Raw genomic sequence first — 18,611 nt, forward strand, 5'->3', positions numbered from 1 at the left:
ATATTTGAGCTCGGTTTAATCCATCCCACGGTTAAACGATGCTAATTACAGATTTAAAGACAGGTAGAGAGAACATAAATAAATGTAAAAGTCTACCAACACTATATTAATAAGTAACAGTTGCTACCAAATGCCAAGCAGTAGTGCACTGCCTTTAAAATTGTAAATTTGTTTCCCAATGCGTCTACACACCGAATGTACAAAAGGCGGAACTTTCCTGATTAGCATGGGTGTCTGTAACATGTTTTCAAGTCTGATCTGTGTTAGAGACCAGCACAATTTTTAATGTGTGAATAGACCTATTAAACGTGTCGAATATAATGAAAGCATTTTAGTGCCGAAGATTAATGTATTTTTTTTGTATTTATTTTAAGAAGACATCTAAGGAAAGTGCATCTGATGTGCAACGTAGTTAATACGTTGTCTTGTTGCTTCAAATCTTACATAAATATTTTTAGACTTTGTGCCGCTGTGTCTTATTCCTTATGAAACTCATTTGGTCTGTGCATATTTTGATGGTGAAATGCACATAAAATTACGGTTTTGTATATATTTAAATATAGCCCGAAGGTGCCCTTTTTACGATTAGTGAACCAGCTGTTTGTCTGCAATGCATGTTGGTATCTTTTTAAGTAAATGAAGTGGCAGTGATTATTTACTTTTTGTATCACTTCTGAAGCTAGTAGAGCACTTGAGGAAAAGTAGAGGAAAGCATTCTTTTTGTCAAGTTCTGCCTGAATTCTGGTGTCTGACCAATTTTTTTTTAAAGATTGTGTATACAGAGTAATAGTTTTTGAATAACATCAGCTGTAAATAATATACAATAAACTATTTACACCAGAATGCTGGTGTAAATATTTGTATGATACTTAGAAATCTATATTTTCCACAGCAACAATAACGTTCATTACTTTCCACATTGTACAGATACAGTTTCTGCACTGTACCCAATATAAGATCCTGTGGAAATAATGAATACAAATCACAGAAAAACATATTCTGAGTGGTTCTTATTGCAATGACTCAAATATATACATTTTGTTGATCAGCCTGTGTTAATGAGCTTTGCCTATGCGTTCAGAAGCTACTCTTCAGTTCTAATGGGCTAGATCAGCTAATGTGTGGAGGGCAGCAGTGTGGAGTAGTGGTTAGGGCTCTGGCCTCTTGACCAGAGGGTTGTGGGTTCAATCCCCAGTGGGGGACACTGCTGTTGTACCCTTGAGCAAGGTACTTTACCTAGAGTGCTCCAATAAAAACCCAATTGTGTAAATGGGTAATTGTATGTAAAGATAATGTGATATCTGTATAATGTGAAATAATGTATAACGTGATAACTTGTAACAATTGTAAGTCGCCCTGGATAAGGGCGTCTGCTAAGAAATAAATAATAATAATAATAATGTGTCTTTCTATTTGTACGTGCCAGCACCATCTAGTGCACAGCATTGAAATAAAAGGAAACTTGAACCAAAGTGGCAGATCGCTAAATACAGCTGGATCTTACTGCTTTTAAGATACTTTGGCTGATCTTGTTGCATAAATCTATGGAAGGTCACTAACTGAAATCTCTCCAACTCAGGCGAAAGCCCCTTACCACAGGCGTATCAAAACAAACAAACACACTAAACAGTATTTGAGTAATTGCATTTAAAAACCACTCAATGATCGCATCATAATGAGGTAAGGGGACACTCAAATTACACTCATCATTATTGCATACTTTAGTAAATAAGGTAACGGGTGCTTCCATTAGCATTCCAGTAGCCAATATAGTTTTGTTGTATTCTGTAAGAAATATATTTTTTTTTTTCTCACATGATTTGTCATTGCATGTATATACAGACGTGCTCAAATTTGTTGGTACCCTTACAGCTCATTGAAATAATGCTTCATTCCTCCTGAAAAGTGATGAAATTAAAAGCTATTTTATCATGTATACTTGCATGCCTTTGGTATGTCATAGAATAAAGCAAAGAAGCTGTGAAAAGAGATGAATTATTGCTTATTCTACAAAGATATTCTAAAATGGCCTGGACACATTTGTTGGTACCCCTTAGAAAAGATCATAAATAATTGGATTATAGTGATATTTCAAACTAATTAGTTTCTTTAATTAGTATCACACATGTCTCCAATCTTGTAATCAGTCATTCAGCCTATTTAAATGGAGAAAAGTAGTCACTGTGCTGTTTGGTATCATTGTGTGCACCACACTGAACATGGACCAGAGAAAGCAAAGGAGAGAGTTGTCTGAGGAGATCAGAAAGAAAATATTTCATTCCTAGGTCTGTAAATCCTGCGTGCAGTGCTTGATAAATACAGTCTCAATGTGTTTTAAAAAATAATGTACATTTTATGTTTTTTTTTAAACAATTTCCATTCCTACAACAAACAGATTTTATTTACATAAATAATAATAAAAAAAGGGATTAGCCTTTATACACAGATAATCATTTTATTTTTTTATGGAGACTTCAATTTCAGCAAACAAACTTAAACAATTTAATATTTTTGCATTCAGTTAGACATTGCATCCCATGTAAGAATTTTAATTGCTTCTCTTTATAGTAAAACACAATATGGAGGGATGGAACACTCCAGCCTTAAAAAGATAGTAAATGCAAATCTTTTATAACTGGCAGTGAATATAAGGTACAAAAACTACAGTCACAATAGATTCAGGATCAAAGCTGCAGTACTTCAAAATGAAATATTCAAAGCATCATATTTTTAGATGTACTGTAGGTTGAACACTGAATGCCCCTGTTGTAATGTGCAGCAGTGTAATCTTCTGCATATTGTTAGCTTTAGTGTGTGTGTTCAAACATTTATTTTATTTTAATAAATTTTTGGCCGTCCAACTGCAGGCTATATTTTCATCTTGTCATTGTTGGAGGGAAGTGCAACATTTTTTTAATTTATTTTTTTTTAATGTTTTTTTTTTTCACATGGAACAATATAGGAAAATATAGGTTTATCTACACAAACATAGAGTAGCCTACTGTATAATAGAATTAACTAAGAAAGGAAAGAAACATTACAACCTGCATCAAATTTTTCACCCTCCTCAAATAATAATAAAAAAAAGATCTACAGGCATTTGTTTTTCATCTTATTTTAAGTTATTGAGCCAACCTCTCATTATTCTACATTGTGAAAGCAGTCTTTTGTGGCACCCTACACTTCAGGAATTGTTAAATTTGATGCTGCGTACAGCTACATATACAGAGAAACAATCTGAAAAACCGTACAATTCAGCAGCTTCTCAGGATGCACAAGCCACCTTAGTTTTAGATTGAATCTACTCCCTAGTCCCAAATAATTAACTCTTATTATTCGGAGCAGTAAGTATATTTCAAAAGAAATGATCAAATAAATGATGTTGCAGAAGAGCCTTTAATTTAAATGCTGAGCTGCATTCTAGTGTATCTGAAGGAAAGATTTTATCGTAAAACACGTTTGACCACACAGCACAATTCATTTAGGTTCAGAACATTTTTTATGTATATTTTAAATGGGTCCTTTCACAGAAAACAGCACAACTCATGTTATTTGTGGTGATTTTAGGAGAAGCATGATGTTTTAAACTTCATTACATATTTAAAATGTACACTTTAGACAGTATATACTTCAACACTTGAAAACATTTCATACCACAATATACAGTCCCTACTAAAAAATCTGTTAGTCCTGAATGAAGAAGCTTATATTTTACAAGGGACAAAGTCACCACTATGCTACAGATGTATTAAAATGCCCAGAAATGCCCATGAAATCCGATTTAAAAGTGGGAAGTGCATGTTTATCTACGGGCTCGGACACACAACAAATGAGAACATTTACAGTTTGTGTCCATTATGATCTATGAATGATACCACCTTTCCCTTCCCATACCAAAGTCCTCAGTCATATTACTCTTATTATGTATATATATATATATATATAAACAATATCACAGAATTTTCTTTTGCCACTGATTTGCTAAACACTGTTTTAGTGTAAAATACTGAATATACAGAAAACTGTGTACACTAATTAGTTCAGTAACCATTGCAGTAACCATCTTGAGAGCCACATATATTGGCACAAATTGGCTTCGGGACAAACCACGTGTTCATGCCTATTAGGAAAGGTTTACTGCTGAGTTAGAGCTGCAGATACTCTATATAGCGCATGCACTAGGATGGTGGTGTTGCATCATGTTCAATGTGTTCAGTAGGGATCCTCCCACCCCCATATCATTTTACATAAATCTAAACTTTTACTTGATGAGCCTAGAGTTGCTGCTGATATTTTCCTTCAAGTCATAGACCAGGTATTAAAAGACACACACAATTTCTAATGAAAGAAGCATCAACACCTAAAGTCTCATTGTGCTCATCTGATTTCACTCTCAGATAATATTTGTCACCATCTCAGTTTCACCTCGGGAGGTCCAACCTCTCAGGTGTACAGAAAATACAAAGTGTAAAGTGTTAAACATTTGATTCCCTCAAAAACTGTGCACACTGCCTCAACTATCACTCAGGAAAATAAAAGCTCTGAATTTCTTTCTTTCTTCCTAGCCAGACCTATCACAAAAAAACTGAACAGAACCAGCACAGGTGCGTTTGAGGCCTTTTTCAGTGTCCAGAATTTTTTTTTATAATGCTGATACTTTCACTATGTTGCGCTGAGAGTAGTCCGGAGAGTCTGACGTGTTGTTCCCTTCACGTGATGTCACAGGTGGAGTTCGAATGCTTATTATTGCTGAGGTGACATACGGGTGCTCAGAGTTCCGTTGGACTGTGTCTTCCATCTTGGCATTTAAACTGGAACGGCTGCAAGATAAAATAAAAAAAAAAGAATATATAGTTACTGTTGTTAATTACTGCAGAAATGATCCAGCCAGCTCATTTAGGGTCACCTGCTGCCGTCTCACGACTCTCCTAGCAGAGCCTATAGAGCAAAGGATTCTACAGACACTTTACCTTCTGGAATTCAGGTGGAGACAATGGCTTCACAGTACAGCCTTCACTACTAGGAATTCTGTGACAAAGCATTTATAATCAGAATAAATCTTATGATATTGTGCCTCTAGTAATCTTTCCAGCATTCAAGTTGAGATATTTTTTTTAAAAAAGGGTAAAATTGGAACCTTGTGTCTTCTTGTGTTGCTACAGAGACATAAGCACGTATAACTGGTTATAGGTGAACACTTGTGATGGATACTGCTGAACCTGAAAGCTTATTGCATTGTGGTTGGATAGACTTGCGAGATGCATTTTAATTATTTAAAGAGACAGTAACGACATACACAGTAAAAAGCTGCCTAATCCTACCCCTCTACATACTGGGCTTTTGTATCTGCATAATTTTGGGGTCCTAACCAAATCTCTATTAAAAAATAATGGTGTGATTCACTCTACAATCATGAGTTGTGTGATGTACTGAATGTGCTGTTAGCATATGGGGGATATGTTTTTGAGAAGTAGCATGCAACGCCACTCGGACGCCCCCTTAGTTAAAGAGCTGCAATTGAGTTACATGTGCTTTTGTTCTGTGCTCCAATTATTACAATAGACAAGTTAAACAATGCTCATTTTCCTACCTGATAATTACAAAAATTAACAGACAAGAACATAAAAAGTTGTAAGTCTTTTCTGTCTAACACCAAATTGAAATCTGACTGTGCAGTCTGAGATGCACACATATCCTGTGAGTACATCTGCAGTAAGAAGCTTGTTTACATAAGGGAGACAGTAACATTTCAATTAATACAATCCTTGGGTATTACAAAGCATACCTTTCCCTCCCAATTTTTTCCCCTACATTTTTTAAACTAAACTCCCATCACATTTTCTTCTCAGCTTAGCTTTATATTTAATCTACCTCCAAGTAGGACTGTTAAATAATATTTATTTTTTATTAATATCCTATCTTTGGCAAGAGATTGGTAAAAATGACCCTAACCCCATGGGGCAGAAGGGGCATGTTGGAATTATAGGTACTGTACAACATGGTGCAGATATGCCACTGGAACTGGTTCTGCCATTTGGTGCTAGTTGTGTTTGTACTTAATACATGCTCAGTTAGTAAATATTTTATATTTTATGCTGAAACACCTGTCCAATTTTATGGGTTTACTATTACAAAAACAGTAACTTTAAAAAAGATTGAACAGTAAAAATTAGGTTTACCAGAGCTTCTTAGAAAAAAAAAGCCTTGTTACGGACGGGCGGTTCTTCTTTACCTTTGCCCCCCCCCCCCCCCCCCACACACACTATTAAACAAAGTTAAGCACCCCTGCTCTGAGATATCAATCACATTTGTGGACAGGGCAAATGGTGAATACTGCAGGTACAATGGAATGGAAAAATACAGTTGTAAAATAAACTGTAACTGATTTATAGCAGTGCTAGATCATTTGACTAATTGTCAACAACTAAAGACAATAGGTTAATAAGCTTGCTTTTGAAAAGATTACAAATTCCTTAAATTCCTGTGCAATTAATCTACTAGTAATGATATATATTATATATATATATATATATATATATATATATATATATATATATATATATACAGTATATATATATATATATTTTTTTTTTAAAGTTGAGTTCTTTATCTTTGCTACATGAAACAGTTGATATGATGGAATTATACAGACTAAGTGTAGATCAAGAGAACTAGTAACTTTCACAATTCAAACTGACTACCTGGCATGAAGAAATTGTACTTGTAGCAATAAAGTTCAAATTTACATTGTGGGATTATCATAACCTTATCTTAACGATATGGGGTACATATTTTTTTTGTGCAACCAGATTCAGCAATTGTACTGGTAATTAAATGTTTTAAAATCATATCTTCTGAATCATCAAATAGGGTCAGGAACTAATTAAATGGGTTTAAAATAATGTGGGAATAGTCATTATTCTCACATCCAGACTGCATGAGGTCAGTTAGCACTATTATAAAATAACCAATAGAGGTGATCACACAGAATGGATGTTCAGGCTGGGGCTGACCCTGTTTCTGCTGCCTCAGAATCTGCTGCTGTTCCTGTTGCTGAGGCTGCTGTTGATGATCCTGGATCATTAGGGGTTGATGGTCAGACAACTCCTGCTGAGACAACGAACAGGAAGCCTAACTTCAACCACAAGGAAACAGAAACTGTTTTGGAGCGTTGGAAGACCTCAGGCCACCTCGCCATTAAAGTCTGCTGTGTTGATTTTTCAAAATATATAGTTTATTGTGAATTTGGCAAGCAAGTTGACATACTGTACTATACAGGATATTACATCTGAATCTGAATGATTTTTTAAATCTACTTTGTTGTCACGGTCTACAGTGAGTTAGTATTTAGGCTTCTGTACAACGATTACATTTTTTAAAAATTATTAGGTTAAGAAGATGACAATGTTTTGAGAAGGTGTATATTAGTGATTACTTATCATGATTGGATGGACATTTGCTGGTAGACCTGACTGGTAAAGGGCCCCACCTGGTATCAACTATATTACTTAAAAATGTATGCAGTCAGTCTGAATGTTGTTGTAATAAACCAGGGACCTGTTTTTTTTTTACTATGTTCAGGAAGTACCTGTTAGATATCAGTGGTCTCTCCCGAATCTGTATCGTACTGAGCTCCTGCAAGCTCCCCGCATGGCTGCCTGACATGTTGGAGTTGGGGAGGCGGAAGGTCTTCTTGTTCCTTCTAGAGCAGCAAGTGGAGGTGAGCCCATGCTGAGACGAGATGGACGAGCAGCGAGAGCCTGGCGGGTTCACTGACGAAACTTCCATGCAGTTCTTCTCATAAGTCTCTTCATCCACAAACTCGTGATTCTAATTCCAAAAAAAATAAGGAAAGGAGAATAAGAGCTAGGGTTCCTATAGACTTAGATGTGAATTTTACTTGTTCTGTTTATAGACTAATCTTCAAAATACTTATTAAACATTAAACTCCATTGTATACCAGTGATATAAATAATAACATTGCCTAAAGTTTTGTTTGTTTTTTCCCATAATTAAAATACTGATACTTAAATTAAGACCTGGGAGTGAATAAATGTAGAGTTAAATCTCTAGCTAGAGTTAAATCTCAAGGTATAAATCCTTCAACTCAATGCTCAACTCTCTTTACTAAAACTTGTGTAACTTGGTGGCATACTATTGAGTGCAATACAAGAAGCACTGCTGGTCAACTACAAATACAAAGATAAAGGGTCAAGAGTGAAAAGAAAAACATGACCATCAGAAGCAGCTTTTTCACTCATTGACTTGCCAATCAAAACATATTTTTTTCAATTCCAGTGTTTACAGAGGTGAATCTAAATACATACTATATACTACTCTCTTTAGTGTATTAATATCTGTAAAAACATGGAACAGCAAGAGGGTCCTACTGTACTGTAAAGAATTGAACAGCAGTAGTATTTCTATCACCCTGCCTTCAGATATATTGAACACTCACAATGTGTACTGTATTTGCCACGGACGCTATAGCATTAGTGAGTGATTCTACCAATGGCATGTCAGTTCTAAATGAGAAACAAACAAACATTGAAACAAATGACCTGCATTTCCAGAATGTAGCTGCTATAACTGTAAAGTTAAGGGATACTTAATAGAATGTGTAAACTGAACAATAGATGCAGGACATCTTATGCATATGTACAACTCCCAGGAATTAAAGTCCTTTTCATTATAAGAAGTTCTGAGTGAGCACCTCATACTGTAGGCTAGGCCCAGTTTATGCAGTATCCATATGGTTTAGTTTTGTTTGTTTATATATTTATTTAAACAAAAAATAAAAGAATTTGGAACAAATCCAGGAAAGGGGCAGATGTATGGATGATGGATTTACGATGAGGTGAGTCATTGTTCTCTTGAACTAACCAATCAGGCTCTATTTTAAAAGCAGGCATGCCAGCATAAGCCAATTTAAGTGCACAGGTGTTATGTAGAAGCCCCTGTGGCTTTTAATTAATGTGGAATATGTTACTGCCACCTAATATGGCCAATGCTTTCTATATGATCAGATATAACCATTCAATTCAGAGTCTCCATTAAAAATTACAAAACATAAGATCATACTGAAATTGTTACCAAATATACTAAGAAATGTATGATTGCAATTTATGTCAGGCTCATTGTTCCAGTATTAAGTTGTGGTCGTAGAATCTGTTCTGATGGTGGTAGTTTAAAATGTCTTAATACAGATACAGTGCAAATAGAAATATCAAGCACTGGTAATGCTAAGGGTGTTCAATACTGCAAAATCCCTGTTTTCAGATTAATTTCATGCTATAAACACCAACTTTAATAAAGAAAAACTAAAATGTAAACATTTATATAGCTGTATGACAGACTGTCAAAAACAATAACATAAATTAAACAATTACCAGCCGAAACAACACAACATAAACAAAAAAAAAATGAAATGCATATAAATCTTACTCACTGATAAACATGTACACACACACAACCGAGTAGACAAACAACCAGTAATTGTCACAGTGGCAACTATTATAATACACAACTTAATGTGCAGCTTACTGTACTATAAAGGCATGGGTGCCATCAAAAAAAGACACAATGCAGGTTGACAGTGAGATATTACATTTTTCTACGCAGTGGAGCAAGTTTGATTTACCATGCCCTTTTTTAATTGTGTTTCTACAACAAGCACTGAAATTAGTCCATTCCACAGCCGATGAGTAGTTAAACATGCTTCCCAATTTACAAAAGGTGTATTTATATCCTCCAGCAACCGGAAAGATGTCTGTTCATTGTATTTCATTCCCCTTTGAACTATTGATAATTGAAACCCAAAGTAACCAACTCTTACATCTTAGGAAACAGCAATAAATAATGTAAAACAATGTACATTGTAATGTACACAGGGTCATAAGAGGTTAACTGTTGATGGGTGGCATTTCTCGATAGTTACAAAACAATAAGGTAGTACTTAATTCTCTTAAATCTAGGAATGTGTAGTATATGAGAAATGATGAATATAACTATTGAGAAAAGCATGTTTCATGCCTATTTTTCATTTTTATCAGTGTTGGGCTTGCAGTAGTCATCTTATACAGACTTTTGCAAATCTGCACCCTGTAAGTCCAAAGTGACCTGTAATGTGAAACATGCTACCACATAGATAGCAGCTGTAGAATCCAAAGTGCAATATCCTAATTCTGTAGTGTGTGTGTGAAGCATTTACAGCTAAAGCTGTTTTTAATCAATGGGTTATTACTGATTCTTGATTAAAGATATGCATCAAAAACATAAATGTGGAGTAGTGGTTAGGGCTCTGGACTCTTGACCAGAGGGTTGTGGGTTCAATCCCAGGTGGGGGGACACTGCTGCTGTACCCTTGAGCAAGGTACTTTACCTAGATTGCTCCAGTAAAAACCCAACTGTATAAATGGGTAATCGTATGTAAAAAATAATGTGATATCTTGTAACAATTGTAAGTCGCCTTGGATAAGGGCGTCTGCTAAGAAATAAATAATAATAAATAATAATAAAGCAAAGACTAGACAAGGCATTTTTAGTATGGTACAGGATTACGACCACACTCTGAACAAATCACGATTCTGAACAGGATCCGGTCCCAACTGGTTTGAATCATACAGTTTACTGTATATAGATTTCAATATTTAAACACATGCATTCAATCATAAAGGGGTAGATAAGAAATAGGTTTCTAATCTACCCACCCATTTGGCCCTAGCTGACTCTTCCAGTGTCATCTACAGTCATAACTACAGGTAACACTCCAGTCAATTGAACCAGTTTGTCTGGGGCTCTTATAAATGAAAATTGCACAGATACCTGTATATGCCATGATCTCACTTTAAATATGTCTGTGCGTTCTGTTAATATGAATTATTAAGACCATTTCCAAATTAAATTTGTGCTTGCCATCTTGCCTTTTAGAAAACTGTTGACTAGAAGGAATCGTGAACAACGATTGGCGTCATTAAATCATATTTCAAAGAGCACAAAGAGTTATTACGAGAATCTTTGATATAACTCTAAAACAATAAAAAACAATAACTCTAAAATACAGATTCTGAACAGATTGTGCTTTTCCAGAGGTGATTGTTGACTTGTTCATATTGAAAAAAAAAAAAAGAAATGTGGATACAAGTTAGCCACCTGGTCTCATTGTCTACCATGTGAGGGATGCTGGCAGCAGTATTATGCAAGTTGCATGTAGTTGGAAATGCTACTGAGAATCTTCAGAGCTGTGGTAAAAGTGAAGTAAATAATGTTTGTACACACTTTAAATAGTTCTTAATTATTAAAATTGTGACAAGGTGCTAAAGTATAAGAAGTAAAAAGCAGTTGCATATACAGTTATTAGCATATTGATCATGAATATGTACTACTTATCAGAATGTTCTGTTTTTCTAAAAGGTATCTGGCATATACCAAGGCTAACAGAACAATTTGCCTGTATTATATTCAATGATGCAACACTAAAATCAAACATGTTACAATTTGGTGTCCAAAATATCATTTGGATGTGTATTTTAACACAAAAAATAAAAACTCAGTCAACAAACGTAATGCATTTTTAAAATCTGTACTTACTTTCACATAACATTTGAATCGGATCGGTATAGATTTGTGAATAGTTGCATTTCTTACCGTGGTTTTCTCTAGGCAGTGCAGTAAGTGATGATGCTCTTTTTCAAACGACAAGTTGGTTTTACTAAGGAAGGCCTGTCCTGCTTCTTTTGAGGCCTTAAAACATATAAAGAAATATTAAATACAAGAGAAAGCAATATTTGCACATCATTTTCTTGATATCTGAATGAAAGGAGATAAAGTCACATCACTTAATAAGTTTCCCCACACCCTAATATGGCCAGTGCTTTCTGTATGATCAGATATAACCTTAGGTTCAGTCATTATAATTTGCAAACATAAGATCATACTGAAATCGTTACCACATATAATAAGAAATGTATTATTGTGTTCACCTAATTGATCATGGTTCAACTAAAACTAATTTATAATGGTTTTATTCCATACCTTGGGCACTACTCTATCAGTTGTGACCATTACCTGCTCAGGTGAATCGGTCAGCAAGCCATTGTGTTTGCTCTGCATATAAGCATTAGCGCTCCCGCTCTTCGCCACTCGAATTCTAGCAAGTCTCGCTTTCTGTTTGGAAAACACACGCCATTTAGCTTTCTATAACGACTGTCTATTTATCAGTCTTTATAAAAGTTCTAATTAAAGTGAAGAACAAAAACACATTGTGAGAATGAATCTCTCTCAAAGCTGCTCAGGATAAAGGAAGACACTGGCATCAGCCGTTTTCATCTCATTTGCCTCAACAGTTGTGATTTTGTACTTTGCAGTCAATCAACCATATGACGAATTCAGAATTTTCCTTATGTTTAATCTTTTGAATCATGGCTAGAAAAAGCCGTTTTAACACAGGTCAAACAAAGACAATTAATTCTGATAAAGATGGTCCTTCCTGAATCTTCATTTAGTTTTATTTAGTTTAGTTATTTTAATGAACACTTATGAACACTAATGTTATTTACTATATTTGTCTTTATCTTATAAAAGCCCCCTCTATATACATATATATATATATATATATATATATATATATATATATATATATATATATATATATATAATATATAGATATAATAATAATATTAAAACTCAATATATATATATATATATATATATATATATATATATATATATATATATATATATATATATATAATATTAAAACTCATGTAACTCTCCAATACAGATTAGCATGTTACATGCTAAACTTTCACTGAGTTCATTAGAATAATGGGGAGGTTTATTTGTGTACTGTAACAACAACTTTGCATAGGCTTGTGACACCACTATCGGTCATATAGATGTCGAAAAACTGAGAGCGTTTATCCTTACTCCTAAAATCAAGATTGCTTAAAAAAAAAAAAAAAAAAAAGGTTTTTGTTTTGGGCATTATGTTAAATTTTGAAGTTGTCTAATTCCTTTGGAGACTTAGCTGGTTAACTTGAAAAGCAGACTGTTGTTTTGGGGAATGCTTCTCCACTGGTTTTGCATTTCTGTCCTTGGATACTTGCAGGAATAAACTTATTTTTCTCAAGGGCCTCTTGTGTAAAGTATGGACTAACTGTTCTAAATTAAGAGCAGAGAACAAACAGTGAGCTGTCATGTGATATTGTATGGTTCAAAAATACATTCTTGAAGGCCTCTGAGGAATGGATAGGAAAAAGAAGTACTTACTAAAATGAATCATTGTTGTACAGTATATTCAACTAAACACTTATCAGGATAAATTAATATAAACTGCAGCTAGACTTGTAAATATATCTCTTAACCCAATTTGAGACATGCAATATAGCTAAAAGATTAATTGTACAAAAAAACAACAAAACAAAAAAAAACAAGCATGAACTACATTGGATAGTTTACAATAGACTTTTCTATCAAATTTGATTTTATTAAACAAAGTGTGAACTGCATTTCTATGACCCAATGAAGTCCAAACTTTGTTCAGGAGAACTGGGATTTTGTTATAATGAGAGGTGATTTATATTTTGAAGGGCAGTTCATTAAAATATGTGTCAATGGCAGCAGCACCAAAGCTGGTATGCCTGCATTTTCATTAGTCAGATACTGTATCTTAGTATTTTTGGGTCGGTTATAAATCATAATAAACAGGTGCCACACAAAAAGTCTAAAAAACACAAAGGCAGAAACTGTTTGCCATTTCATTACTGTATACTGTTAAGGCTTGTTTTACCCTTCTTTTTTTTAAAGCATACTTTTTAAAAAGTAAAATAAAACTGACAATGGTACATTGAGTGTCAGAGTACTTAATATAATAGAATAATAAACCCATGACAGGGGACCTATTCAGAAAATTTTAAGGATAGTTTTAAGAACTGCTTGAAAATCCATAAACTAATAAACCCTCTGCAAAGAGTTAACATGGTTTAAATGGACCACAAGCTTTATGTATTTAACCAAAATAGGCTTTAAAAAACAATCCTTCTGAAAGTCCTTAAAGTTTTGGGAATAGTAGTCTAGATGTCTATTGTACACAGATGTCACACCTGCAGTACACATAGTGTAGGAGAAAATATCTTGAAAAGTAATAACTGTACCAGTTCTGTACCTTTATTAAACGAAACAACGTACCTTCTGAGCTCTGCGCTTGTCAGCTCTCTGATTCTGGTGATATATTCTGCTGAAGTTGGAGACAATCACAGGAACAGGCAAAGCAATAACTAGCACTCCACTCAGAGAGCACACTGAGCCAACAATCTTCCCTACAATCGTCTTGGGAACCATGTCGCCATATCTGAAGTAAAAGAATAAAATGGGTTAGTGTTCCTTGTACACCCTGTTAGCATCTTAACCCTATCACACGTAGAGTGTTCCTTATTCATGATTTATTACTGTGCAAACTGACCTCTCAGTATCATTCTTCAAGTCACATCACACCTCTGTCAATTGGTGTATACAGAGCCTATATATATATATATATATATATATATATATATATATATATATATATATATATATATATATATACATACAGTACTGTGCAAAAGTTTTAGGCAGGTGTGAAAAAATGCTGTAAAGTAAGAATGCTTTAAAAAAATAGACATGTTAATAGTTTATATTTATCAATTAACAAAATGCAAAGTGAGTGAACAGAAGAAAAATCTACATCAAATCAATATTTGGTGTGACCACCCTTTGCCTTCAAAACAGCATCAATTCTTCTATATATATATATATATATATATATATATATATATATATATATATATATATATATATATATATATATATATATATATAACAAATATTGGAGTCTGGATAGGCCGGAAAAAAAAAAAATAAATCACTACATGCCTATGCATTTACTAGTGTTCCAATGCTTTCATGTGACCCCAAATTTAAATAAGGTGCTGTCTGCTCTGTGAATAGTAACTAACGAGATTAAAATTATTTTTTTTTAAAGTGTCCACTAGAGGGTGCAAGGCTGCTACTAAAAATACATTAGATAAGAAAATGAAAAAAGCTATTTCCCTTTGTTTTTTTGACTAGTTAATTTAATTTAATATTTTTAAAATGTATGACTGTACCGATACATGTAATGTATGTTCATAAGTAATATATCCTAGTTTTCAAGTTGAGAGTATATTGCTTATGCACTCTTTGCTTTGTCAGGCATACAAAGAGTGCAAGAGAAAGTATAGGTCGTGGACAAAAAAATGGAAACACCTGGGTAAATGAGGGACACCAAGTATATTGAAAGCAAGGGCTTCCACACAGGTGTGGCTCATGCGTTAATTAAGCAAATAACATCCCAGCATGCTTAGGGTCATGTATAAAAATGCTGGACAGGCCTGGTTGCCTATAATTATGGCTAGCATGGCTGCAAGAGGAGACCTCAGTGACTTTGAAAGAGGGGTGATTGTTGGGGTGCGTTTGGCAGGAGCTTCAGTGACCAAGACAGCTCAACTTGCTGATGTTTCACGAGCAACGGTGTCTAAGGTGATGTCGGCATGGAACTCCGAGGGAAAGGCATCATCAGCAAAGGGCAACAGTGGGTGGAAGCGCATACTCCAGGATTGTGATATCCGTGCATTAATTCGAAGTGCAAGGCAAAACAGGTGAGCAACTGCAGATCAGTTGACTGCAAATTTCAACCTGGGGCGCGAGCAGCCAGTTTCATCAAAAACAGTCCGCCGAGAACTCCACAGAGCAGGATACCATAGTGGCCCAACGCCCTATTAAGTGACTTTACATTGGTGTTTCCATTTTTTTGTCCACTACCTGTACAATCTCAACTTTATTAAAGGTAACCACCAAACACTTCTAAACATATTATAAGTCATTAAATCAATTTTTTTTTTTTAAATTGACAAAAATCTGATTTAACGCACTTAAACATTTAGATATTTAGAAGTGTAGTTGCTGCTAATAGGTGTGTGGCAGAACAAGAGCTCTGCCTGTAAATAGTGTGGGTGTTTTTGTGTGTTTTGATGGTGGTTGGCAGGGATGGGGTTAATTCCTGTCCCTGCCAAAAATATGTAAGAATGTGGCAGCTCCCAATAGAATAATTGGTGATAATTGGAAGCAGCCACATCATATAAAAGGAGAGCCCAGAACGCCATTAAGGAGACGAGCAGGGAACAAGAGAGGTTTGCTGCTACAGTAAGACACAAATGTTCCTGTAGTTTTATTTAAAAACCCACGGTGATCGTGCAAGAATTGGGTGGGGATTTTCTGTTTCATTTTGTTTTTATTTTGGCTCGGTGAGCTGTGTTTTTGTTTATAATTTGAGTTAAAGAAAAATAAACTTGCAGTTCTTCAGTCCTGAGTCTCCTTTCTGTCTCCTGACCACCATAGACACTTTACCACAAGGTGACTTCAAATTCTATTTTTAGTGTAACAGGTTGGAGGCTGGATGCGAATCACAAGCGTTTGCATTCATGGTTGTAGAGCTTTTAATCTCATCTCAACCACAGGGGTCAGATTCTGCATCTGCAGTTCATCACACAACACTGCCCTACACGCCCCCCTTTGATATTGGTCACCTCCAGCCAATCTATCCTAGTCACTGGGCTCTCTGCATTCCTGGTTATAGCACTTAAATAATGAAATGGTTCAAAGTTACCATCACATCAAACCAGTTAAAAGGGTTGTCTTTTAGTAATTTATTGTTTTATCATATAACAAAAGCACTGCAGATACAAAGAAAATGTGTTTAAATGGTAACTCCACAGGATTATAGTACAAACATACCAATTACTATATAGGAAAAGCTGTTCTCTTGGTCACTATTCAAGATTAGACGGGTATGTTCAATGAAAGGGAAACTATTTAACCATACAACAGCTGCCCATAGTACTTCAGTTACTTCCCTTGATGAATGGAAATACAATGACTGTAATAGGCTGTACCTTAATTAAACAGACGTTTCTACTGTTCCACATCCCTCAGGTCAATTGTAATACACATCAGCTTTATACAGTAGAGCTTTGATGATAGCATTAATTGCACAGTCAGTGGTGCTTTGACAAGGAACACAAAATGTTCAGCCCACATTTTATACAGTTAAACTCTGTCAGGATTACTAGGTTTACCTTTAATAACCTTGGGAGTATGCGTGCTCTGTTGTTTAAAGAAGAGGTGTTATAGTTTTATCTATGTGTGTGTATTTATGGGGCATACAGTATATTTCTTATAGGACTTTTTCAGTTGGAGACTGGAGTGTGCTAATCCTAAATATAATCTTTTTTTTTTTTAGTAGAATGTCTATAAGCCTCCAAACCTCAGAGGTGCAGTGCTGCTTGTTAGTCTGATATGTATCTGCCTTTGATTTGTGGCTGTTTTTTAAAAATACATTTTATTTTTCTTTAGAATGGTATTGCAGACAATGTCACAATCTATAACAGGACATGTAGATGTTGGTGAATAACCAAGATGGGCTTAATCTGATTGATATACAGTCCAATAAAAATGGGGTGGCCATTTCAGACAGATACAAAACAATAAGATGGTGCTTCATTCGTTTTACACTCTGGCAGATCTGTGTTTTTTAGATTTGGTAGGACGATGATCAAACTGAAAATCTACAAACAGCTAACCATCGTTCTGGCTATATGTTGCAGCCACAATAGCATTTTAGAATTGATCAGCTCGTAAGTATAAAAGCCTAACAATGACTCCCAATGAGCTTGCTTGGAATGGACATATATACACTGTAGCTGGAATACCCACACAGTCCATTGCAATGAACAATACTGCTAGCTTCCATTTTACTGCATGTTGGTTTGTTTTAAAATTGGCTGTGATGCTGTACTAGAACTTGCCATACTTCCAGTTGGTGGTGGCAGCAAATATTCATACAAACTTTTAAAAGATTTTAAAGCAGATTAATGCTACCACAATATATGAAATGACATTTAAAATGAACAGTGTTGCCCCAGTATATAAAATTCATCCACTTCGGCAGTTTGAAAACAACAGAAGTACAATTTAAAATTCAGCAAATGATTATGTGTCCTAAACCTAATGCATGCTCCGCAAAGGACAGAACCATTATTGTCAATATACCAGATAAAGAGAATGGTGGAACCCATGTCTACAAAAAAAAAAATATATATATAGCCTGTTCACAATTATGTATCTATTTTTCTTTTTTTTTTGATAAGTATGTGTTAAGGTACTATCCCTTTTTTTGGAGCTGGTCTTCAGTTCTAGTTGCCTGCCGTTGAGATATAATTATGTACTTGCAATAAGAACCACTATGCATGATTACAAACATCAGGAAACTAAAAAAAAGAAAAAAGAAAATGTAATTTGAAGTTTCTTGCTTTAAATATTATAATTATAAACACTTTAATCACTTGGCAAAAATGATCTAAAAAGATACAAAGTTAAACAACACCTAGATAGGGCCAACACAGTTGAAGGTGCACTCAGTTGAAACATTCCAAAAAAGGTGGGCTATACTGCATTGGGATTTTGTAAATATCTTTATATGGCTGACCCATTCTGAAACTTGTATCTTTTTGTTGATTTCACATGTTTCTAGAAAATAT

General features: G+C 34.7%; 1 protein-coding gene across 3 annotated transcripts in view; it reads right to left on the reverse strand.

Moving 5' to 3' along the window:
• Positions 1-2,447: 2,447 nt before the first annotated feature.
• LOC117415003 (potassium voltage-gated channel subfamily D member 2-like) overlaps positions 2,448-18,611 on the reverse strand; it is a 108,181-nt gene continuing 92,017 nt past the window's right edge. Inside the window, exons 3-8 of one of the 3 annotated variants that reach the window (XR_009329181.1) lie at positions 14,188-14,350; positions 12,067-12,165; positions 11,647-11,742; positions 7,589-7,830; positions 7,014-7,110; positions 4,711-4,820 (exon numbers count right to left, since the gene is read on the reverse strand). Coding sequence is in view for 2 of the 3 variants with exons in the window: in XM_059027265.1 (XP_058883248.1) it covers positions 4,643-4,820; positions 7,589-7,830; positions 11,647-11,742; positions 12,067-12,165; positions 14,188-14,350 (778 nt within the window). In the remaining variant the exon portion in view is untranslated. Of the gene's footprint in view, positions 4,821-7,013; positions 7,111-7,588; positions 7,831-11,646; positions 11,743-12,066; positions 12,166-14,187; positions 14,351-18,611 lie in introns of all 3 variants that reach the window. The other 2 variants (XM_059027265.1, XM_059027266.1) reach the window with 2 other exon arrangements.

The sequence above is a fragment of the Acipenser ruthenus genome, chromosome 7 (assembly GCF_902713425.1).
Source record: "Acipenser ruthenus chromosome 7, fAciRut3.2 maternal haplotype, whole genome shotgun sequence".
NCBI lineage: Eukaryota > Metazoa > Chordata > Actinopteri > Acipenseriformes > Acipenseridae > Acipenser > Acipenser ruthenus.